The sequence below is a fragment of the Peromyscus maniculatus genome, chromosome 4 (genome assembly GCF_049852395.1).
Source record: "Peromyscus maniculatus bairdii isolate BWxNUB_F1_BW_parent chromosome 4, HU_Pman_BW_mat_3.1, whole genome shotgun sequence".
NCBI classification, from domain to species: Eukaryota; Metazoa; Chordata; class Mammalia; order Rodentia; family Cricetidae; genus Peromyscus; species Peromyscus maniculatus.
This window is the reverse complement of record NC_134855.1, coordinates 100,191,902-100,216,531: the sequence shown is the minus strand read 5'-3', so window position 1 is coordinate 100,216,531 and position 24,630 is coordinate 100,191,902. Positions and strand designations below refer to the sequence as shown.

General features: G+C 52.0%; 1 protein-coding gene across 1 annotated transcript in view; it reads right to left on the bottom strand.

Annotated features, from left to right (window-relative positions):
• Nucleotides 1-24,617, bottom strand: part of Duox1 (dual oxidase 1) — a 34,808-nt gene extending 10,191 nt beyond the window's left edge. Inside the window, exons 1-25 of the mRNA XM_076570499.1 lie at nt 24,511-24,617; nt 22,743-22,851; nt 20,287-20,370; nt 19,707-19,871; nt 18,723-18,910; nt 18,377-18,578; nt 18,047-18,213; nt 17,598-17,658; nt 17,401-17,497; nt 15,589-15,679; nt 14,696-14,798; nt 14,266-14,438; nt 12,433-12,608; nt 12,057-12,175; nt 11,253-11,390; nt 10,470-10,583; nt 9,555-9,754; nt 8,810-8,995; nt 5,470-5,695; nt 5,195-5,288; nt 4,793-4,968; nt 2,502-2,571; nt 1,879-2,001; nt 645-823; nt 288-518 (exon numbers count right to left, since the gene is read on the bottom strand). Of these exons, the coding sequence (XP_076426614.1) occupies nt 288-518; nt 645-823; nt 1,879-2,001; nt 2,502-2,571; nt 4,793-4,968; nt 5,195-5,288; nt 5,470-5,695; nt 8,810-8,995; nt 9,555-9,754; nt 10,470-10,583; nt 11,253-11,390; nt 12,057-12,175; nt 12,433-12,608; nt 14,266-14,438; nt 14,696-14,798; nt 15,589-15,679; nt 17,401-17,497; nt 17,598-17,658; nt 18,047-18,213; nt 18,377-18,578; nt 18,723-18,910; nt 19,707-19,871; nt 20,287-20,370; nt 22,743-22,800 (3,421 nt within the window). The 5' untranslated portion in view covers nt 22,801-22,851; nt 24,511-24,617. The remainder of the gene's footprint in view (nt 1-287; nt 519-644; nt 824-1,878; nt 2,002-2,501; nt 2,572-4,792; nt 4,969-5,194; nt 5,289-5,469; nt 5,696-8,809; nt 8,996-9,554; nt 9,755-10,469; nt 10,584-11,252; nt 11,391-12,056; nt 12,176-12,432; nt 12,609-14,265; nt 14,439-14,695; nt 14,799-15,588; nt 15,680-17,400; nt 17,498-17,597; nt 17,659-18,046; nt 18,214-18,376; nt 18,579-18,722; nt 18,911-19,706; nt 19,872-20,286; nt 20,371-22,742; nt 22,852-24,510) is intronic.
• Between the last annotated feature and the right edge of the window lie 13 nt (nt 24,618-24,630).

The following is a 24,630-nucleotide window of genomic DNA, read 5'->3' as shown; positions in this document are numbered from 1 at the left end:
AAGAACTAGGAAAGCAATAATTTGTACCCTTGTGCTGGAGTCTTGGTGGATCGTCAGTTAGCAGTTGAGGGGGGTGCCCTTGAAAGCACAGGCAAAGCCATTTAGGCCAGGGTGGGCTCCTGGGCTTAATTTTCATCCCACAGCCCAGCTAACTCCATCCTTACGGAGAAGGCCACCCAAGACCCACGTTAAAGTTAAGTGCAAGTGGGGATGGGGAGGCGTGTCAGAGGGGCGAAAGCTAGCGAGGGCAGCGGGCACCGAGAGAACCCCAGGGCAGCGGCCCCTGCCTGTGAGGATGATGGCTGTGGAAGCGATGAGGCGATGGAAGTCCACAGCGGCATCGAAGGGAATGTAGCGGTTGAGGAAGGTCTCCCGCAAGAAGGTGATGAGGTTGCGACACATGGTGAGCAGGATGTAGGAAAACATGAAGGAGATACTGGCCGCCGTGCCCCGGGACAGGATAATGCCCACGCGGGTGGTGTCGGTGATGCCACTGTGGTGTGCCGCAAACGCATAGTCTGTGGAGGAAAAAACACTGCAGTTGTCGGTGATGCTGTTGCCACTTACCACAGCCAGGGGATGTGTGTCACTCACAGTCGGCCCCAATCCCAGGCCCCAGACTTGTGGTATGTGATGTCACTCACAGTAGGCTCTCTCCAGGAAGAGCGCCCCAGTGATGGCGTAGAACACGGCCACACAGCCTATGTGGCGCCGGTAGTTCTCCACGAAGCGCTTGAACTGCTGCAACGTTTGGTGGCGGCGGCTGTGTTGGAACTTCTCCCGGTGGGCCTCAGTGAACAGCAAGGGCTGGAACGAAGTTACCCTGGGAGACAGGAAGCCTTAGCCCTTGGCCGGTGGGACTCAATACCAATGGAAACCCTGCCACCCCAAGGGGCGTCTCTGAGGGACAGCCTGGGAAGGACAGTCTTGTGAAGCAGTGTTCAGATCCAAAGGCTACGCCTATTGTCTAAGTGATCATTCCATCTCTGGGGCTACACTCCACCTACACCAGGGTCCATTCACAGACGGCCCTTTCCCTCCCTGTCTGTAGCTCCAACCAGGCGCCCACAACGAGCCTTTAGAAGGCTCAAGGGGCCTGTCATAATTAGCTTTAGTTAAGTTGACACACCTGGGAAGAATTACCTCCATCAGATTGGCATGTCTGGGGCATTTCTTTGTTAACTGATATAGACAGGCTCAGTCCACTCTGGACAGTGCCATCCCTGGGCAGGTGAGCTTAGGCTGTATAAGAAAGATAGCTGAACAGCAAGAGGAAGCATGCCAGAAACCAGCATTCCTCCGCGGTTTCTGCTTCAAGATCCTGCCTTGAGCTCCTGCCGTGGCCTCTCTCTGTGATAGATTGTAACCTGTAAGCCAAATAAGCCCTTTTCTCCCCAGGTTGCTTTTGGTCATGGTTTTTTTTTTTTTTTTTTTTTTTTTGGTTTTTCGAGACAGGGTTTCTCTTGTGTAGCTTTGCGCCTTTCCTGGAACTCACTTGGTAGCCCAGGCTGGCCTCGAACTCACAGAGATCCGCCTGGCTCTGCCTCCCGAGTGCTGGGATTAAAGGCGTGCGCCACCACCGCCCGGCTTGGTCATGGTTTTATCTCAGAGATAAAGTTGGGCAGCGCCCTCGATGAAGAAGGCCCCTCTGATTTCCCAGACAGAGGTGAGAAAACATCCCTGAGTCCTGAAGCTCTCTTGTCCTTCCTACCATTCTAGCATTCATCAGCAGGGAACTGTGGTGACAGGCGCACCAGGCTCACTGCACCAAAGCATTCTGGGGCAGAGAGTATTTGTCTGCCTATAAGGCAGAGTGCCCAGCACCATGGCATGGATTACTGAAGGGATGCACAGACCATAGGGGCAAAGCAGGCATACTTCTTGCCAAATCTCCGTCGAATCTCCTGAGGAGGGTCTGTGTCCATGGGGCACTGTAGTTTCTGGGGTGATGCCTCAGTCTTGTTGTTGCGGGCACAGTGGGTCCTCATCCTGGGCGAAGGGCTAGGGAGGAAAAGCAAAAGGCATCTATCATCCGACCTCCTGCTGCCCTGTTCTGCCTTCAAACCAACTTTGTCCAGGAAAGATTAAAACCCTCCACACAGGACAGCAGGAGTCCCACAGATAGGTAGACAGAGAGAGAGAGACAGAGAGAGAGAGAGACAGAGAGAGAGAGAGACAGAGAGAGAGAGACAGAGAGAGAGACAGAGAGAGAGAGAGAGACAGAGAGAGAGAGACAGAGAGAGAGAGAGAGACAGAGACCCAGTTTAGGTCTCCATATATAACTGTGTCCTCTACAAGGACACTTGGCACCGGCACTGAGTGAGCTTTGACGAAACTCAGCAGCTTTTCTCCTCACCCTGATGCAGGATGTACCCACTTGGAGGAAGTGGGCCCTTTTTCTATTTGCATGAAGGTGCCTCATGGGATGGGGGCGGGTGCCCAACCTCAGCCACTTTAGGAACAAAGGGACAACTACCCAATATTTCCAGATGGAAGCTTACCAGATCTTCTCCTGGCTGATGTAGGAGGCCCGACGGCAAAGGTTCTTGATGACTTCAGGCACTTCCACCCCTGCGATGCAGAGCTTGGTGAGGGAACAGCTCAGAGCCCAGAGTTTGGGGGAACCTAGCTCGAGGCACAGGGTCCATCCCCTCTTTGCTATGTTCAAACCTGTTGAAAGTCTCCATTCAGAGGAGATCCTGCCTCTGGAGACCCCAACCTCAGCTCCTGGCCCCAGTGAGAACTGGACTCACCTATCTACCAATCAATGATAGAGAGCTATAAGAGAGGTCACTCAAAAGTCTTTCTGTGTTTGAAAATGTTCATAATAATAATAATAATAATAATAATAATAATAATAACTTCATCTCATTGTTCCCATCAGGGCTAAACACTGAGAGCAAGGCAAGGCTGAGCTGCAAATCTAAGTTCTCTTTTTTTTTGGGGGGGGGGGGGGGCGGGGGAGATGTTGAGACAGAGTTTCTCTGTGTAACAGCCCTGGCTGTACTGGAGTGCTCTTTGTAGACCAGGTTGGCCTTGAACTTACAGAGATTCACCTGCCTCTGCCTCCTGAGTGCTGAGATTAAAGGCATGCACTGCTTGGCAAATCCAAGTTCTTACAGGAGACCTGGAACCACTTCTAAACTCTGAACCAACCCCAGAGATGTCTTGGTTTATAGTAAACTGATCTACATGAAATTCAAGTGTTTAAAGAATTATTTATTTTAAATTTATGTTTATGAGTGTTTGTATCCATGGATTTATGTGTATCACATGCAGGCCTGATGCCCGAGGAGGCCAGAAGAGGACATCTAATCCCTTGAAACTTGGTTACAAATGGTTGTGAGCTGCCGTGTGGGTGCTGGGAACCGAACCTGGTCCTCTACAAGAGCATCAAGTGCTCTTAACCACCGAACCATCTCTCCACCCCAAGTTCAAGTGTGTAACACCAAGCACAGATATCTGTGTTCTCCAACTGTTCAGCAAACAGCAAATGTGGCGCAATAGTAATCACGACCCAGTCTTGGCCAAAGAGAAGGGCTGTCACGTCAGATCCTTTCAAATAAGATCAGAAGGGAAGAACGAAGCCCAGTGCTGACTAAAAGGGGAACGAGACACTGCCCATTGTTCACCTTCCGCTGAATCCTCAGTCCCCTGCCCAGTCATCCCAGGCCTGACTTATCCCCAGGACTGTGTAGCCTGGCTCCCTCCCAGGTGCCTCCCTGGCCTCTGCCCTCAGGCCAAGTGCTCATTGTTTGGCTTCCTAGGAAGCTACAGGATCAGCTTTCCTCTTCACCGGCTCCCCTCGCCCTCAGGCCCGAGGAAGCCTTTGCAGAAGTTGATCCACATCTTGCCCAACGATGCTGCCAGCCCCCACTTTTCTCATAATCCCGGGAAGGACTGGGTTCGGCCTCAACATGTCCCAAGGAAAATCTCAAGCTACGAAGACATTGTGACAGCCCAGAGCAGGCCACACACAGACCCCCTGCCTTTGTGATGGGTCCCTTCCCTCACTCAGACCCTGGCCCCCCACCCACTTGAGTCAGGCACAGGTAGGGCAGGGGGTAGGGGGGATGACAGCAGCGTTGGGTCTCGATGTACTCGGCAAATGTTTACTGAGCACTTAGCCAGGAGGTGGGTGGGAGTTGGGGGGATAAAACCCCCAATACACCACCCTCTGTCCGGAACCATACAACCTAGTCACTGAGAATGTAGCCTGGCCCAAGCAGAGCTGTAACAAAGAGACACTGTTTCCTCCCTTCTCTGGGCACTAAGCTTGGAGGTGCGGGGTGGGGTGGCTTTGGCAAGGATCCAGGAGAAGCAGGGTTCCCGTCAACATCTCCTACCGCAAACTGGGTGTAGTAGCAGGAGTCTGTTGTCTCAGCACTTAGGAAACAGAAGCAGGAGGACCTGCCACAAGTTCAAGGCCAGCCTGGTGTAAGAGCAAGTTCCAGGCCACCCAGCCATGACATAGCAAGACTCTGTCTAAACAAAAGAAGTATCCCACCCCACCCTCACCCCACCCACTGCGGGAGCCAGGCTACATTCCTGGGCCCGAGGCATTTCTACCCTTCTTGGGCCCTTTCCTCTGTACAAATAAAAATAAACTTGCGATTTTATTTGATAATTACATGGGTATAAAAGAGAATATAATCCACGCTGGCTATACTATGTATTCATTATTCTATTGATTTTTCTTCTGGTTTTTAAGTGGAGTGTTTCTGTGGGCTCCTAAAAGTATGTAGGAATTATGCCTGACACTAGGTCAGCCCTGCCAGCCAGGCAACCTCACCTTTGACACAGAGCTGCGTGAAGCGGAGATCACTGTCGTGGTCCCGCAGCATGAAGTGGAAGTCCTCCCAGGTCAGCTCCTCCTTATCCTGGAAGCCGGACTCCCGGAACATGGACTCCACCACCTCAGCCAGCTGGTCCTTGGACAGGCAGTTGTTGGAGATCTCGATGAAGGACCTAGGGTTGGGAGCAGGCACCAACTCACTGACTATCCCACCAGGCCTTGGGGTGGGGGAGGCACAACAGGGTCCCAGCTAGCTGAATCCCAAGTTCCTGACTGGTTCTAGAAGGCTCTGGTTACAAAGATGAGGAGGAAGTGCCCGACTTCTCCTTCACAGCTCTCCCTCTGATGGGCCGTTCTCCTCCTGGCAGGCCCCCGTCCTGACTGTTGGAGTGAACCAACCTTAACATCCTAATGAACTCATCCTTGGAAATGAGGCCATTCCCGTCAAAGTCATACATTCGGAACATAAGGCGAGACTTCTCCTCGGGGGAGCCTGAAAGAAGGAGGATCCTGTGAGGAGAGCCCTACTCAGCCCCCAGAACCCCTTACTAGACTTCCAGGCATCTGCCATAGTTAAAGACCTAGCCTCAGGGCTGGCTCTGTTTCCAACAGGTCAGCCACACTTCAGCTTCAGTGACCCACTCTGTCTGAACAATTATTTTCTCCTTTCTCACCTTTCATGAAGACTACCAGGATGTCCAGGAACTCCCGGAAGGATAGGTAGCCATTGCCATCCTTGTCGGCCAGAGAAAACATAGACTCCACAAACATGTCCTGGGGCTTGAGGCCCAGGGAGTCCGCAAATTCAGCCCTGCTCAGTTCACAGGTCAGGGCCTCACGCACTTTCATCGAAGAGTCCAGGGGCAGAGTCCCTGCATCTGCCTGGTTGATGTCTAACACCTGCATTCAGGCAGACACAGGGGTGGGGTGGGAGGTCGGTGAGAGAAGGCAGCCTTCACTTGCAGGTGGGTGAGGCCGCTTTCTGAAGCATCTGTCCAGCACATACCCTCATAAGCAGCCCAGGTCTGTAAGTTACATTTATACTACAGAGGCCTGACTTAGCTGATTGAACCAAGTGTGCCCATTCGACCCAACCTGGGTGTTTGGAGTTACAACCAAGAGGTCCCACACACGCTGTAACCTGAGCACGATGTGGTCAGAGACACAGAGAGGGGAGAAGCGTCAGAGAGAAAGTCGAGAGAATGGAAGATAGGCCTTGCTTGCCAACAGCATTGTCTCCCAGATCTTTCCAAGCCAAGCGGAAGTCCTCCTTTGGGGTGCCTGAGACTATGTCTGTTTTACATCTAAAGGGTTGGGAGAGGAGAATTCTTATTACAGGCCATCTCCATCTCACCCAGGGACTGCCCCAGCCAGAGGACAGACAGTGAGGGAAGCAGGTAGGCCACAGGCTATAATACCTGTTTTTCCTGCCTGTCAACAGATGCTCAGTCCAAGCCTGGCTGTGTTTTCATGAGGCAAACACTGCAGCTTCAAACAAGGTGCTTTAGTGGAAAGAGCCTGGGGCTGGAGGTAAGAGATCTGGGTTCATGTCCCAACCCTGCCACCGATGGGTTACATGACCTCAGGCACATCCCTTTGGTTGTCTGGGCTTCCTTTCCTCACTTGCCCTACTTATCCCACAGGTTATTATGAAGATGGACAAGAGAGGCTGTGTGGGAAACGGTCGGAAAGTGGAAAGTACAGGGCAGCTATGGGGAGACCTAACCGTCCACGAAGCTCCCAGAACGAGGTCTTCCCTTCGTCTTGATGAAATCTGAACTGAGTGCAGGCACCCAGAACCCACTTGTGCCCTAGCAAAGAGCCCCACCCCACCAGCTGAGGGTCCCCTGGTTCTTGTGCACACTCTATATTCAGTAGTTGGAGAGTTTATCTGGCCCAGAGTCCGTGTCTACATGCCCATTAAATGACAGCCTCCTGTATGAATTCTCTCCCAGCTAGCCAGCTTGCTCCTTCTTAGACTCTAATTTTCCCTTACAGTGCCCCTCTGCTCAGTCCTACCCACTGCTTTCTCCTGGGCCAAACCTCCTCCAACTCTGTGCCCTTCCCAGTCTCACCTCCATCATGATCTCACACCAGACTGGAAGCTTTTCTTCTCTACCATCTTAGATCACGTGTTTCCTGGATCACCTTTATAATCTGCATCCCTTACCAGTCTTTTGTGTGAATATCATCACCATCCCAGTAGAGTAATTAGCTTCTTGGGACCCACACTGTATCTATGTCTACCTTGAGCCCCATACTGGGAACAGAACTCCGAGTCTTACACATCCCAGAAAGCACTTCATCACTGAAGTGATATCCACAGACACTCTTGGTTCTAAGACAGTAGTCCAGGCTGGATTTGAACTCCCAATCCTCCTGTTCTCTCCCTTCACAGTGCTAGGATTACAACTGTGTGCCACCATGCTTTCTACATTTCATCTCCTAGCTCGACTTCGGTGTTCTATCCAGGTTATCTTTAATTTTGTACTAGATGTGGACATCGGTCTTGGGATTTTCCCTTCTACCTAATTTTTCACAGCTTTCCGGTAGTTCTCACAAGTCCATATGGTAGATATTAATGCTTCAAGGTGCGCTCCCCAAAGAAGGGATGGACTATGTCTCGGGGGGGGGGGGGGGGGGGGTTTGTACCGGCTTGCTCTGCTTCATTCCTGCACACTGTCTCCCTGGAGCCTTACATTGGGAGACAGGATTGAGATGGGTAGAGACATCTCCACAGTAAGTGTGAAAAGAACTCAGAGAGTACTTTTGCAGAAGAGCACCAGCTCTTCGTGTGGCTCTACAGACGCCTCAGAGCAGATTAAATCCTGGCATCTATGTGTATCTCCTTTAGGCTTCGGTTTCCTGCTCAGGCTGGACCCAAGACTAGGGAGTTGAGAGCACAGACTGCTTTCCAAGGGAACCCAAGTTCAGCTCCCAGCACCAACATTCGGTTTCTCAGGAGGTTCACAACCATTTGCCTATCATTCAAGTTGCAGAGGGATGTGCTGTCTCTGCCCCGTGGACATCCACAATCATGTGTGCACCTCCATGGACATAATTAAAACAAACCTTTTTTTTTTTTTTTAAACCAAAACAAAAAAAAACTTCCTGTGGTATTAGGGTGACCAGCCCTAAATCTACCTAATCTACCTCATCCCTTTCAAGGCTGAAGGCGTCGAGGTGAGCGTAACAAAGGTGTTTGGCCACCGGATTTTACAACCTGTTCCAGACCCCTGCAAAGGAGCCTGAAGCCTGTAGTTACTGCCTAAATGCAGTCCCCTTGTCTTCAGGAGCAGCGGAACCGGCAGGCAGGCCAGCCCTGATGAGATTACTCCCCAAAGAGAGGCAGGTACTCCATGAGGAACTGAGGCTGCTCACCTAAGCAAAGTGAATCATCTTGTGGGAACCAGAATGTTCCCTAAGGGACAAGGAGGAACACATTCTCGGGAGTCAGTGTGCAGAACTGAGACTGAAATTCTAATCAACCAGACCGTGTCTTGACTAAGGCTGACTGACAGTGCCTCTGGGCTCCCTCCTCTGCCCTTTCCCTGTACAATCTGGAAGAATGTGTCGGATCCCCCCCCCCCCAAAGACAGTGTGGCAGTGTTCCCTCTCTGTCCTCCCCACATGTTGATTAGATTCCTTCCCTGACTAGCCACCATTACCTTGGTTTGTGAGGCAAGTGGCTGAACCTAATTAGTTGGGACATGCCCCTAGCCCCGCCCCTCCAGATCTGGTCTCTGGCCTAGGACTCCAGGAACATAAAAAAGTCTGGTCACTTGACCTAAATCATGGGAGACTTACGAGCTGAGAATTCAAACCTTGAGACACCACCCACATGGCCTCAAGCAGGTAAGGATGCCTCCATAGGTACACACACACACACACATACACACACACACACACACACACACACACACACACACACATGCACGCATGCACGCATGCACTCATGCACACGCATACGCACACGCGCGCACACACACACCAAATCTGATCCCATGCACACACCTGGGAGAAAAGGTGCCTGAAGAAAGTCTCCAGGAGGTGACTCCTTTGCTCCCTCGTCACTGCGGCCCTCATCAGCTCCTGCTCCCGCAGCTCCCACTCCTGGAAGCTCAGTTCGCTCTCCTTCAGAGCCCCCCGGATGTTTTCTACCAAGGCTTGCCGCTCTTCCTCCGTGTTAAACAACAGCACCTAGAAAGGCAGCAGGAGCAGCCAGGTCAGAGCCTCCCAGAGGACGGGGCTTCACCCGGATCACACGAGGCCTCATCTGTGCGGCCTTGCCAAAGAGATGCCGTCTTTCCACTTACAGAAGGGAATATGAGCTTACGTGAGCCATTTACTCCATACTGGACAAAAGCCGGAGGTGGGGAGGGGAGCAGAGAGTGGAGTGGACTGGGAGTGGGGTCGTCGGAACCCACAGTCAGCCTCCTGTTTAACTCCCCTCCAAGCGCCTGAAAATCCACTTGGCTGAAATGGGAGAATAGGGAAGAGGACCCAGGTTCTTCCAGGAACTCCTAACTAGGACGTATAAGAGCATCCTTCAATAAAGAAGGAAGCTGCCGTGGCCGCCAGAGTACGAGGAAACCGTGTCAGCCAGCACGGTCCCGGACAAGACAGACACATTCATATTTTAACTCTCTACCAGTCACTGCATCTGGGGACCAGAGGCCAGAAACCCTGCCTCTCGGCTCAGTGTTCCCTCCCTTCCACTTAACTGCCTCATCTGTGATGGGGGCCAGCTAGGCCATACCAGGTCATACTCCTTGGGGATCTTGAGCAGCAGGGTGCGGCGGCCACGGTTGCTGGACAGGATGAGGTTGACCTGCTGTGGGGGCCGCAGCTGGATGGTACGCAGCACGGTGAGCCTGCCATCTACTACTCGGATCTGCCCAGGCTGCAGGTGTACGAGCACCGGCCGGCAGGGTTCCCTGCGGCCCTGCCACTCCGAGGCTGGAAAGGGAGAGACCAGGCTGGGTCAGCTGGGGTACAGCAGACCACATCAAGAAAGAGAGCGCCAGGAGAGGGTCTCGGCGGCAGCGTGGCCCCTTCCTAGGCCCTGAGGGTCATTCTCTCCTCAACAGTTCTACTGCTCCTCTAACCCATGAGGAGAATAAGGACCACTGTCCCCTGAGTGCTTCCTGGATGCTCACCATAGTGCTTTGAATGAGTTATTGCATTTCTTCACAACCTAAGATACAGGCACCGTTAGCATCCCCATTTTACAGATAAGAAGAAACAGATTTAGAGTTTTAAAACAAAATCTGCCTAAGGACCAACAGCCAGTCCACAGCGGAGGCATGAAGATTCCAATCCATGCTTGACTTCAGACCTTCATTAATTACCCCTGTTGCCTCCAATTCCAGCGTAAGATGCCGCAAAGCCACCGGGGACTTGTGAGTCATAGCCCTTTGAAATGAAAGCAGGATCTTACGACTTTTCCACTGCTGTATCACATTCCATTTCTTTAGGATCATCGGGAGGAGCTTTGAAACTTGGAAAACTGCAGGTCCGATGCCTACCATGCCTTTCCTTCACCTGCCCAGGCTTCACCTACAGTAGCCCTAAATCACGGGCAGCCTTTTCCACAGGCTCCTGGGATGGGGATAGGGACCAGATCCCTAAGTCATATTCTTCCCATCACCACCCCGGCTACCCCCAGGCCTACCTTCCACTCCCCCGACAAGCTTCTCAGACATGATGCTCTGACGGTCCTTTCTCTGGAGCCTCTTGAAATTCCTCATCCGAAGCCGGGCCACAATCCAGGCGCTGAGCAGGCTGACTGAGGCCGAGAGCGGGGTAGGGTGTTCAGGGCACAGTGAGGGTGGGAGGGGATGGGAGTCGCTCCCTTCTCAGCTCCTTTCCTTGGGAAGGGTACCAACTGGTCCTGCCTTCCGACCCTCCTGCTGCATGGCACAACTTTCAAACTGTGTGAGGCTCCAAGAAAGGACCGGCTTTGCCTCCCCTGGGGAGCTCTGGATAATGTCTAAAATATCAGTCTTGTCACCAAACGCGTCCATGACTCAGGTCCCTTCCCAGCCAGGGACTAAGTCCACACTTGGATTCCCCAAGCCACAAGCTAGACACACCATACCAGACTGCTGGGCCACCCAGCCACAGCCTCACCGTGTTCCTGCTCCAGAAACTGTGTCTGCCCTAGCTCTGCTTCTCACGTGAGCATTTGTCTCCGACAGTCCCCTAGGCTGGCAGGCTCTTCCAAACAGGTGTGGGCCAGGACTCGGCCTGGGGGCACCTCCGGAGATCAAGGAGGCAAATCTCCTTGGAGCTCACTTATCTGCAGCCAGACACCTTTCCTTCCCCTAGTGTTTTCCTTCCCACCCAGAGGGACAGTTGCTCTGTACTATTCATTGTCACACGCGAAACAACCCCAACCCACCCCCTAGATGACACCTTCCAATAGCCCCACCTTGCCCACCCATCACTCTCCTACCTAAGGGGAAGCAGCAAAGGGTCCCAATGGTGAGTCCGAAGCCAAATCCACTGCCCTTGAAATAGTCCCGGATGAAGGGGGGGACACAGGCTGGCAGGCCCTCGGTGCTCAGCTGACTTGGCTGTGGGCAGGGGTCTCCTGGGGAGGCAGAGGAGGTCAGAAGACTGGGTACTGGGCTACAATCTGGCACAAGCTCATGGAGAAGGGTGATAACAGAGGAGGTGAGGGTATTCTGGGAACTAGAGAGAAAGGGGCTGTTTACACCCCGCCCCCCCCCCCCGCCCCCCCGCCGTCATTGTAGCAAGATCATGGCATTTGCTTGTGTGGGTGGCAAGCAGGTCCCAGTATGAACTTCAAAATCTCTGACAACACCCTTTTCTCTAACACACACACACACACACACACACACACAGGCACACACACACACACACACACACAGAGAGAGAGAGAGAGAGAGAGAGAGAGAGAGAGAGAGAGAGAGAGAGAGAGAGAGAGAGAGCGCTTCTCTCACCACCCCTGTGAGTATAATAACCTTGCTCTCACTTGGCTCTTCCAATGCTACTCACAAGTCCTCCCCGGGTCTTTGAAAGAGTTGGTCTCCCCCCCCCCAATCTGTCACCTCCTGGGCTTGTACACAGGGAAACTGTATGTGACAGCCCTGGCACCCAAAACCGAACTTCTCAAGGGCAGAACCCTAGCTCACACCACACTTCGAGTGTTCACCCAGGCACATCAGACCAAGCCTACAGTCGAGGAAGGACAAGACTGGACCTTCACCCCTCCAGCCATTTCTAGTTCCCTTACCTGCAAGCCAAAAAAAGACATTGGGCTGCAGGGCTCTGGGGTCCACCTTGGTGACAGCCGCTAGAATGTCCCGGAGGGAAGTGTTCCTGATCTCTGCAATCTCTTCCTTAGAGAACAGTCTGGGCACGGGAGAGGTGGGGAGCTGTCATGGTTAGGGAGAGACCTAGGACCCCACACTCAGGTATCCCATGCCAGGAGTCCCTGGTCCACAGCTGTTTGTGAGAGCCTGCCAGCCTAGGGAGCTGACAGAGACAAATCCTCACTCTGGAGACCCAGCGGGGCTGGAATTGAGGCCTGGGAGGGCTGTGTAGGACCAGGCCGAGGGCCTGTGGTCCAGGCCACAGTGGATCCGAGACAAGGCCCGGGCAAGCCTTACCCATTCCTACTGTTCTCAAACCAGTAGCGGTCACCGTCTCGCAGCCTGACGAATTGGTCAAGGACAATGGTGCGGAAAAGTGGTCCGGGATCCCCATGGCTCTCCAGAAGGCCCCCTGGGAGCAGCTCCAGCCTAGACAGGTCCTGATTGTATAGGGCAGCTGTGGCCTCCAGCACCTGGAACACAGGATGATTGAGAGGACCCAGCAATCAGCCTTGGGCAAAGAGACAGCTCCCAGGGATTAGCTGCAGGGATCATAATAATAAATGACCTGAACAATAACTCATTCCGAGAGAGTATCTATTCCACCCCAGGCATTGCTCTGAGTGCTTTACACAAATTAACTCATTTACACATATTCAACTTTCCACATATTCAACTTCCTGTTCTGTGAAGTTTGAATAAAACCAACAGCCAGTCCTCTACATGATTTCTTAAGAAGATACGGAACCTGAAAAGCAAATCAGCATGTAAGAGGTTGAATGATATTTTAAAAGGCTTCTCTCCTTAGAGTTAAAGAAAAAACCTTTAAAAAACTAAATCCCTAGCAATTTGTGGCCCCAGCTGCTCACATCTGTAATCCCAGCACTGAGAGACTGAGGCAGGGGGATCACCATGCATGCTGCTTGTTTCGAAACAGAGTCTCCCTCTGTGTGCCAGGCTAGCCTGGAACTGAGGTATTCCCGTCTCTGCCTCCCAAGTGCTGAGATAGAGATATGTGCCACCTCACCCAGTACCAGAGCTTTCCACTCTGTTTTTAACTTAATTCTATTTTTAATTTAATTTGTGTGTGTGTGTGTGTAAGTTGTATATGGCTTGCACTATGATCCACATGTGGGGACCAGAGGATGACGTTCAGGAATCGGCTTACTCCTTCCACCATGGGCCCTGGGGCATGAGACTTGGTTGTCAGACTTAACAGCAAGTGCCTTTGCCCGCCGAGCCATCCAACTGGCTCCTGTTCTTTACCTGTGTTCTCAGTACCTGACCAGATTCATTCCATGATACCTCGCTGAAGCCAACGAACTGTTATATTGACTTGTCTCATGATTCCTACCTATCTTTATAAAAAAATGTTCTTTAAGTTTGTGAGACCACTGTACACATTACTTTTGGGGAGGGGTGAGGAGAGCATTTCTTCAGACAGGGTCTCCTGGAACCTGGGCCAGCCTGGAACTTGCTGGCCTTGAACTCCTGAACCTCCTACCTTTGTCTTCCAAATCCTAGAATTATAGGCAAGAGACACCATGCCCGGCATAGCGCTTCCTTATAATACGCCTTTTGATTCTTCCCAGTAACTCTCCAGTAAGGACAAAACACAAGGCGCTAGGCACACAATTATGGAAACACCCCTATGCCTAGGCGACCGTGCCAAGGAGAATGTGCCAAAATGGTAAGGCAATCAGACTTGGTCTGTTGATGAGTAGGCAATGCCACTTGCCCACAGGTGATAGCTCAGAGTGTACAGCTAACGTAGGGTGAAGGCAGCTGGAAAGCTGACACACAGAAACATAGCTTGTTCCTACGTCAAGGACCTGCAATACCCACTCTAGGATCGTTAAGAGTAACAAGACCAGTGTCTACCAAGTACATGCATTGGGTGCAATAGACAGTCAATACATATCTGCTGGACCTTGGCCTTCAGACTCAAAAGTCTAATCCTGCTGGACTTGGGGTCTCTTGGAATCTGGACTTGGTGTACAAGGTTGGGAAAAGCGACATGCATGAGTCTTGCCCTCGCATGAAGTGCTTGTCTCTGGGCACCATGTTTTACCACCCATCTTCCCTGTGTGGGAATGGGGTACCCAGGCCCTCCCACTCAGCCCTCCTCACAGTGTCGTTGCTCCTCCAGAGTGCAGGGTTGATGTCCCGCCAGCGGGAAATGGGAGACAGACCCAGGGCTGCCCTGGCTTTGGTGTAAGAAGGCAGGCCTAGATCCCGACCCCGCTGCAGGCAGCTGGCCAGGTAGTCTGTACGGGAGAACTTCAGTGGACCAGGCCAGAAATCTGAAAAAGAAAGACTGAAGAGGTGGAGAAAGTCGAGGGCCACCAAGGCAGCCTCCAGCCCAGACCACTCCAACCAATGCCAGGAACATTTGAGCCATGGGGAAGGAATGGGATCATGGTCAGTGGATCAGAAATTCTCTCAGCAAGGGGTGACATACAGCCCTCAGCCCTGCCTCTCTGCCTGCCTCTGCAGGTCCAGCTGGATCTCCTCCCAGGGGTCAGAGATTCACAGCCTGCAGGGACAGCCTCGGGCTCACCTTGTACATCCTCAACCACTACATGGTCCTCTCTCTCGGCAATCTGGGAGGCCATGCCCAGCAGCAGTGCATCCACATCTTCAGCACTTCTTAGGTTTGGGTGCTTAAGGAGTGAGGAGAAGAGGACGTGGCTCATGGGGCCAGAGGTTGGGCAGCCTGGCTCCCTCTGCCACATCTGCCACACCCTTGAGCCCACTCAGTCATGCTCTTTGCTCCTGGTGGGCATTTCTCAGCTTCAGGTTAATTCTTCACTCAGGGTAAATCAGAGTCCCACCCAAAGCTGACGTGTTGGAGCACAGAGGATCTTTCAACTTTTATTCTCTCCTAGAAGATTTGACACGATGATGGGCAAGGGCACTAGAGCATCTAGACGCCCATTTCTGCTCTCTCATTAGGCAGCTGGGTGACCGTGGAAAAGTCATAGGACCTGTCTGAACTTGCTGTTCTCCTTTTACTAGAAGAGAGACCCAGACTAGGGGTATATACGCCATGGTCGAGCAATTATTGCCTAGGTGGGTTAGCATGTCTCGGTGCTCCAAAGCCTCCAGGGACCTGGAGCTGTAAAGAGGGAGGAGATACCTAGGAGGAACAGTGACATAGTGGCCCCTCCCCTCCTGTCCTTCATGTATATACCCCTTAGGTGAGGCTAGGGGGCTGACTATTGACCAGGTCCCCAGGCTGTCCCCTTCACTCTGGTCCATCCAAGCTGCCTACTTCGGCCCCATTGACTACCTTCTTCACACACTCAGACACATGCACATACAGCATACACAACACACACACACACACACACACACACACACACACACATATATACATATATACATGTACATATATATATATACATATATACATATACATATATATATCCAATATATGTCTCCAACCCTGACCTCTCGACTCCAGTAGCTGTTGCAGACCCGGAGGGCTCTGGAGAAACTTGAGTTATGATTGGCAATCCTCTGGAAGTGGCAACTGGCATTCCTAAAATGTAAGGAGCAAAAATGGTTACTGAGACCACAGGGTCCTAATGTCAGACATCAGCTTTGGTCTCCAAGACTTCAGCCAGGGATCCCGCCTTTCCTATTTGCTGTGTGATCAAGGCATCTGACCTTGGTAGTTAGTGAACAGTCAGACTTTTGGAAGGTTCACATCTCCCATCTGACCAAATGTCTGAAAATTTGGCCATAGATATATTCTATCCGCACCTGCTCCATGTGGATAAGAACACACACAGAGATAGCAGCTGTGCACACACAGTTAGGGGTCCTTTGATAGCCACTGGACACTGGTTCTAGCACCCTCAAAAATAGCAAATCCACTGATGCATACATCCTTTATGTAGAATGGCATAATATTTGCCTATAATCTATGCACATTAGCCCACACAGTTTAAGTAATCTCTGGGTCTTGGTATGTATGTTTATGCACAGACATATTCATGTACGATTGGGTGAGGGCACATGTGTGGGTGTGCATATATGTGTGTATACATGCATGTGGAACCCAAAGGTTATCCTCAGTGTCAGTCCTTGGAAGCTGCTCACCTTGGTTTTTTGGGGGTCTTTCACTGGGACCTGGGACTTGACAATTAGGCTAGGCTGACAGATCAGCCACCCGAAGTGGGTCTACCTGTCTCTGTCTTCTCAGCATGGGCATTACGAGCTTGAACCACCACATCTGTCTTTTCACAGGATGTCAAGAGATTGAACTCTTGAACTAGGGGCCTGTGCTTGAGTGATAAGTACTTTTACCAATGGAGAGATTTCCCCAGTCCCTACGTTCTTATAATACTTAATAGAACATAAATGCTATCTAAATAGTCATTAGATCTGATCATTTCAGAAAGAATGGCCCTAAAATGTCTACATTTTCAATACAGAAGGAACTTTTCCAAATACTTAAAATCTGAGTTGACTGAGTAGATAGGGAGCCTAACATTATAAGGGCTGGCTATATGTAAACTACATACCTCTATCTTTTATCATATGCATATCATCTATACGTAGTTTTATTTATATGTATTTGTACTTTCTTTTGAGAGAGGGTCTCAAGTAACCCAGACTGGCCTTGAATTCTCTGTGTAGTAGAGGATAACCCTGAACTCCTGTTCCTTTTTATGCCATCTCTTAAGTGCTGGGATTAGAGACTATAAGGATGTACCACTTCTTTCTTTCTCCCTCCCTCCCTCCCTCCCTTCCTTCCTATCTTTATTTCTTTCTCTTTTTAAGATGAAGTTTTCCCATTTTGCCTACACTGGCCTTCTGAGCTCAAGCGCTTCTCCCACATCAGCCTCCTAAGCAGGTGGGACTATTTTAGAGACATGAGCCATGCAACCAACTATATGCACACATTTCTAAAGGATGTAAACATTTCTCCTTTGATCAGTCAAATGCGCGCTTCTGTAATCCAGCCTAGGAGGCAGAGGCAGGATGATCTTGACAAGTTCCAGGCCAGCCAGCGCTACATAATCCTGTCTTGAAAAACCAGTGACCAAACACATACAAATAAAAAACACGTGATTGTGGACTGCAGACAACCAGCTGGATGCACAGTGGTCTATTCAAATCTTGTTTCTCCATTTTCCCTATTCTCTCTAGAAAAAAAGCTGCTTCAAACTGATATAACCCTATCCTGAGGGCTCCAGAAGGCAGGTTTTTGTCAATAATGGGTCCAAGGTACAAATATGTGAACCCCTCTCCTACCTCATGTAGACCCCAGGGGGCACCATGGTGGAGAAGAACTGCTCAGAGGCCACCACGAACTCTGGGGAGATGCTGGGGTCCAGAAATGGATGGTATCCTGAGGCAAGAGGAGAAATGGGCACGTTAAGGTTGTAAATCCCCACTACTACCCTTCCTTCAAAAGATACTTGGCCATCTCTCATCCCCCTTCCCCTCACCTGCATACTCTGGGGGATTTTGCTTCAGGAAGCTGGGCAGCCATTCATACATCGCAATGTTCTGAGGATCAAGAGGTAAAGACACATGTGTAGGACTGGGCCAGGCAGGTCACTGAGCCCAGGAAAGCCTATATGTGGACATGAGGACCCAGCAGAGACGGTGACGGGAGGAAAGATTTAAAAACAATGGCACTAAGAACCAGGTTCTTCAAAGAATTTACTGAGGAGAAGGAAATGTTAAGGAATGATCAAACCCAAAATGATCTGGCACAGAGCTCTGCCTCTCTATCATGTACAGTAGTTTTTCCGGGTCTCCAGGAAGAGGGGCCATCTTGGAAAGGAACATCAGGGGGAGGGGCGTTGTCCAAGACTGGGGAAGCCTTGCTGGGGGAGCAGAGCCTCCCTGGATCCTGCACACAGGTGGGCAAGGGGCAGGCGGCACCACTCACCTGGTAGGTGGCAATGACCCTCTTGCGCGCATGCTGGAACAGCTCCTCATCCCCCCAATGTGGGTGCTCCTGCGCCAACTTCCTGGCACACAGGTTGTGGTAGCGAAACCACAGCAGTCCCAGCGCCTGCAGGAAGGGCTCCCTGTTCCCGCGCTGGGCCCCAAAGGCTGCATCCATGTGGAGATGGTGGCGGGGGGTGGAGGAAGGAGATGAAGGACACCATGAGCCAGGAGAGCCCAGACCCACAGGCAGACCCCTCCAGCCCAGCCCTCCACCCATCAGCCTGATGCCTCCAACCCTGCTCCTTCTGCCAGGACCCTTCAGTCTCACCGAACATCTCCTGCGGCCCTTCCTGCCTCGTGGCGGGGTCCGGTGCCATCCACATAAGCAGAGGGTCCTGGGATTTCCGTGGGAATGCAGGATCGGCCCCCGATGCCAGCTGTCCTCCTGAGAAGCTCCTCAGCGTGTCGCTCCAGGAGTGAGAGGAGCCATAGATGGCACTGCCATCCAGCCAGCCGGTCACCTGGTTGGTCTGTGGGAACATGTGGGTGTGTGGGGTCAGGTGCCTGCGGGTGGGAAAGAGCCTCACCCTGCCCAGCCTCCCCAGCCCGACCCCAGGCCTCCAGCGGGTCCAGCTGCAGACTCTCTTCCCGCCTGCCTGACTGCCTGGCCTCACCAGGTCCCGGGGGTTGCTGGGGCTCTGTCCGGTCTTGGGGTCCCAGCGGCTCCTCTGAAAGGGCAGCACCACGTTCCCGCGCTTGTCAGGGTCGAACACGGGGTCCCCACGCGGGATGTAAATGTTGAGGAACTCTGCAGGGCAGCCTGGCGTTTCCACACTCACCAGGTCCGAGAGCACGTGGTAGCCTGCCCATAATGCAGGAGGGGTTGCTGGGCCAGCCAAAGGCCATTCTCTTCCCTGCCTCAGGTATGGAGTCCTTCCCCCGCCCCCCACGAAGCTTCAGAATAGTCATCTCTTATTATGGGCAAGTCCAAGACCTGACCTCCACATTTCCTCCCAGCTCTTTCTCCTGGCCTGCCTGTGCCTACACCTGCTCTAAGATGTTGTCATTGTCAGTTTGGCAGTCTCCTTGGTAACTGGGAGGTGTTCAGTGATGATGCCTCAGCAGGCAGGGTTGTCAGCACCAGCTCCAACACGTAGCTCAGAGCCTCACTGAAGGCCTGCAGCCAAGTAGGAAGTCACATGGGAGCCAGCACGGGCGCCCAACATGGCCAGCAGACGTCATCATTGCTGCAGGACCCGTCAGTGAGCTTGCGATACCCTAACACCCCCACACAGCTCTCCGCTGAGGTCAGGACCCTTCTCTCAGCCTGTTCTAGCAGCCACTGGGGCAGCAGGGTCCCAGAGACAGTCTGTACCCCAACCCTCACCCCAAACAGAGAGGTGCCCCTTGCCTTTCCTCCCTGTCGTCTTCCAACACCAGGAAGATTCACGCCCCTGTCAGACCTGACTTCAGCATGGGTCCTCCCTGCTTCTGCCTTTGCCCCTACCCTGTTTCACGGCTTGCTCCCCCATCTCTCACCCCTCCACCTTTGTTTCCTCATCCTCCATCATATGTTTTCTCTATCCCCCGACTCCTTAGGCACTGAGGTGTGCAGCGGACCCCCATGGCTGTCCTCTTGCGGAGGCTGGTGTTCTCACCAAAGAAGACACCCAGGACTGTGCGGTTCCGCAGCGAGGGCTGCCCTGCAGGACCTCTCATGGCCGTGTTGCTAAGGTCTCGGGGGTTAGGCAGGTGGGGTTCTCTCAAGGGCTGGTACACACCATCTGCATAGCTGGCTGGAACGAGGCGCTGCAGACGAGAGCCTGGCACAGGAGAGGTAAAGACACGGGTGGATTTCATGTGTGTGTGTGTGTGTGTGTGTGTGTGTGTGTGTGTGTGTGTGTGTGTGGCTGGCTGGCTGGCTGTCAGTGCAGGTGCCAGTAGAGGTCAGAGGCATCGGAACCCCTAGACCTGGAGTTACAGGTGATTATGAACTGCTGGACCTAGAAGATTTGAACCCAGGTCTTCCATAAGAGTCGCAAGTACTCTTAATCACTGAGCAATCTCTGTACTCCAAGGAGCATTCTTGACCTCCACTCTCAGGCTTCCCTCCATCTTCCTTCCATACCTTGAATCCTAAAGCCTTAGATACGGGCAGCCTTTGATGATGCTTGCCAACCCTCAATCTCCACCGGAGGGTACCACCTTGATGCTCGGGCTAACTCTGCCCTCACCTACCTTTGCTGCCCCATCTGTGCTCCTTGAGGTTGTTATACCATCCATCAAATCTCTGTACCTCCCAAGAAATGGCGTTCTGGGCTCCTGTGTGAGAACGAAGGGAAAGAGCTGCTGGGCAAGTGCATGCAGAGGAGACCACGCAGGCCACGGGGGAACAGACCCTGCGATCCTGATTCTTGAAAGAGCAGGAGGCGGAGGAAGTATGGCCCAGAGGGAGAAATCGGGGCAAGGTGCTGTCTAAACTCAAGCCTGCCTGCTCTTGAAGCCACCCAGGGAGGAAGACTTGACTACCAAAGTGGAAATGGTGCACGGGCACGCAGTGCCCGCTAACAAGTGGCCTCCAAGGAGAGGGAGGAGAGCCGCAGTCAGGAAGGGGATGCACCATCTTGGACTCCTCGTATTTCAAGTCCTTGGGAGACACGACAGGACAGAAGTTATCCTTGGCCCTCAAATACCGTATGAAACAAGAGCTAGCCCCACCCTATAACTGGGAAGGACAAGTCATTCTGTGACCCATCACTGGGAAGAGGGGCTTGGCTCTTTCCCACTGAACAAAGCTCCAAGGCAGGGTGTGTTACCGCTACCCTGGTCTTCTTCCCAGTTTCTTGGGTGAGACCGAGGACTGGTCATGGGGATGACCTTGCCCCTTCCCCCTTTGGAACATCTTGTCCTTGTTTCATTGTTCCCTCCTCATCTTTTAATTTGTCTACTTTATGTGTATGGGTGTTTTGCCTGCATGCATGTCTGTGTACCTACCACACACATGCCTGATGCCCACAGAGGCCAGGAGAGGGTGACTGACCTCCTGGAATTAGAGTTACGGACAGTTGTGAGCTGCCGTGTGGATGTGGGAAACTGAACCCAGGTCCTCGGAAGAGCAGCCGGTGCTCTTCACTGCTGAGCCTCCGTTCCAGCCCTGTTCCTGTTTGTAATGCTACTGTAAAAAACCTACAGTCCAGGAGGGAGTCTTTGGCTGTTGTGGGAAAGAGCTGAGGAAGCAGGACAAGAAGGGAGGGTCTGGAATCTTCTTTGTCAGTAAGTCAGGTGACTAACCAGACCCCCCCCCCCAAAAAAAAACCTAGAAGACTTCTTCTCTGCCCACCCGAGAGAACAGAAGAAAGGGCTCTATCGGCAAGAGAGAGCCCACTCCTCAGATTGTCCTTAGACCAAGACAGGATGTGGAAGCTGTGGGTGCTGCTTGCACACTGGCTTGCACACACAGGTGCACATACAGACACACTCACCAGGGGTTCAGGAAGGAAAACAGCTAAAGCTCTCATATTTGAACCTGACTCAAGATCTGGGGCAGTAGACAGCCACTCACATAAGACCTCTAAAATGAGATGAACTGGTGGTAGGCTGAGGGAGGAGACTTTGGGGAAGACTATATCTTAGGGATCAGAGGCAAGAGCTGGGAGAAAAAAAATGAAGCCCCAAGGAGAGTACTGGAAAGAACTCAAAGGTGAGCAGCTTTGGCAAGGGAGAACATAGGTCCATATCACTGTCCTGCCACCGCCAGCCGGGAGGTGCTACTTCACAAGGATCATCCTCCTTTATCATCTCCCAAGATGCAAAACACTTTCCAGATTTGCTTGTTTGCTTGTTTTGAGACAGTCTCAAGTTGCCCAGGCTGACCTTGAACTCATTACATACTGGAAGATGACTTAAAATGGTTGATCCTCTTGCCTCTATCTCCAAAGTCCTGGGACAGCAGGCTAGAGACTTGCTCTTTTTAACCCACCTTGTACCATCGTGGGTCCACTTTCCTCTTCAGAGCTCTGGATTATAGGGAACAGCCACTAATTCTAAAGCTCTCAGACTTCCAAAGATGGAATTGCTGTGGGCCATATTGTATTCTGATGCTATTATTTTATTTTGTGCTTTCTTTTTTCAGCACTGGGGATATAACCCAGGCCCTCATATATGCTGGGCAAATGCTCTACCACTAAATTATATCCCTTGCCTAAGACCATTTTATTTTATTTATTTGTTTGTTTGTTTTTGTTTTTTTCAAGATAGGGTTTCTCTGTATTGCTTTGGAGCCTGTCCTGGAACTCACTCTGTAGACCAGGCTGGCCTCAAACTCACAGAGATTCATCTGCCTTTGCCTCCCGAGTGCTGGGATTAAAGGTGTGTGCCATCACCACCCAGCCCATTTTATTTTAAAAACACTGGTGACTCCTCCTTAGCTTTGGGTTTGATTTTACACTAAGATGCTTTATTATCTTATGTGTCTAAGTATTTCCTATTTCAAGTCAGGAGAACTTACCTTAACAAAAAGGATAGTAGACAGAGGAGAGAAAAGGAGCCCCATACTAGAAGAAATTATTTTCATTCTACTACCTACCCATTTATTCGACATCTAGAAACAAGAACTGATACGACACATCTCGAGACGATCAGTGGACATAGGTTCCCCGGCTCCTACAAAAGCTTCTCCTCCAGTCTGTACTCACCCAAACAGGCCAACATCTCAACCAGGAGGATCCAGGCCAGAGCTAGGTGCAAACCCATGATGAAAGTGGTAATGAGGGATTAAGTGTTGGAAAGCTTCCAAATAGAGACCTAGAGAAACACAGGACAGAAGAATGAGTCCAGCTACTCAAGAGAATCAGTTATAAGCCTTCTGCAGGGCCTCTCAGGATCACGGCTGGGGAGCTGGACCCACGTGGCTTGGGTAGCAAAGCAAGAGGCTTGCTCTCTCCGAAGGTCTCTCACTCATTCAACAGATAACTGATGAGCACATGCTGTGTACAGAACTGACCTAGGCTCTGGAGACCAAGCGGTTGACCAAAACAAAGCCATCCCTGCCCTTGTGACCTTTAGTTTCTCAGTAGTTGAAAACCCTCGATTTGGCCCAGCTGCCCACACAGTCTGCCCCACTGCTTGGGAGGAGGGGGCTGAGAGACCCGGCCGGCAGACTGGGATCTGAGTGAAAACATTGGTTGCATCCAACCTCGTCCATCGTCCTGGTGGTGGATGTGCCTAGAATCTGACTTGATGGTGAAGGCTGACAGAGGCTGAAGCGTGGCTCCTGTGAGTGCATAGACTCAGAAGAGTGCCAGCCACGTCAGCGGCTTATCTTTCAGCCCTGCTTTCCCTCCACAGGCCAACAAAGCATGGAGGACAACGGAGAAACAGAGACAGGAGGAGACTCCAGCCAGGACTCCTCTGGCAAAATTTCACTGAAGGTGTCCTAAAGATTGGGGGTAAGGTGGTGAAAGCCCTGTGCTCACAGAAGGCCTCATCTTTAGCCAGGACTCCTCCAGTCCAAGGAGAGAAGCCCCAGCGAGGGGCCTCACCCCCTCCCCATCTCCTACTAAACAAGTGGAAAAAAACCAAACTCCGTATTGCATCTATCCTAGAGAGTCTTCCGGGTGTGGTCTTTGGTAACATGTGAAGAGCTGGGCTCTGGAGACTTGAAACGTTGAGTTGGATGTGGTGGAGTGGCTGGCCACTGTTGTGCTTCCCTAATCCAAACAGTTGACCTCTTTCCCCTTCCCATCAAGTCTTCAGGAACCTGGACCCCAAATGTAGGTAGAGCGCTCCATCTCTAACGGCCTGTGGGCTTTTAGGCCAGACTCTGGAGACAAACTGCCAAGGAGAGCAGCCATCCTAAAAATCTCCCTGTGGGTAGGTAGTCCTTAACAATTTACACGAGACACTTGGGTGTGGTGACTCCCCAGACAATCTGGAAACAAAGGCACAACTCCCAGGCAATGAAACCCCAGGCAGTGGTAGAACCAGGGTGAGTACCAAGCCTGCCTGGTTCTTGCCCCACATGGCCATGTTTCCAGACCACAGTTTTAGAATGGTGATTCTGTGGGCCCCGGGGTAGGAGTGAGAGGAAGATGGCTTAAGACGACCGAGATTCCCAACCTGGAAGAGCAGGGAGTAATGCCTGTATACTGTACACCCAAAGTCCCTCATTGGCATGACGTGCTGGTGCGAAGCAACCCTTTAGACCCAAACAAACTAGGTCACTCAACGTGCTTAGGACCAGATGACCCTGGTTTTTCAAAACCACAGTGTGCTGAGCTCAGGCCTTAGCGAGGTCTGTTTCAGCCTCGGGGGAAAGATCGGAGGTAGGTACACGAGGCTACATTTCCCGTTCTGCAGAAGGGGGACCCACCAGTGAGCCTTTCCCCCTCTGTCCCCGCCTCAGAACCCCTTCCCTCGGAGAACCCTTTCCCGCCGGCCGGGAGAAACGCTCTCGGATCTGACCTTAGCCTCTGGTCCCCCAGCCTGGGACTGCGGATTGCCTCTGGCCTGGGTCCGGGGTTCGCTGTAGCCGCCTCGGTTCTGGCTGCCTCTCCAGCTCTGAGCCGGGGCGGGCGGGGCTCC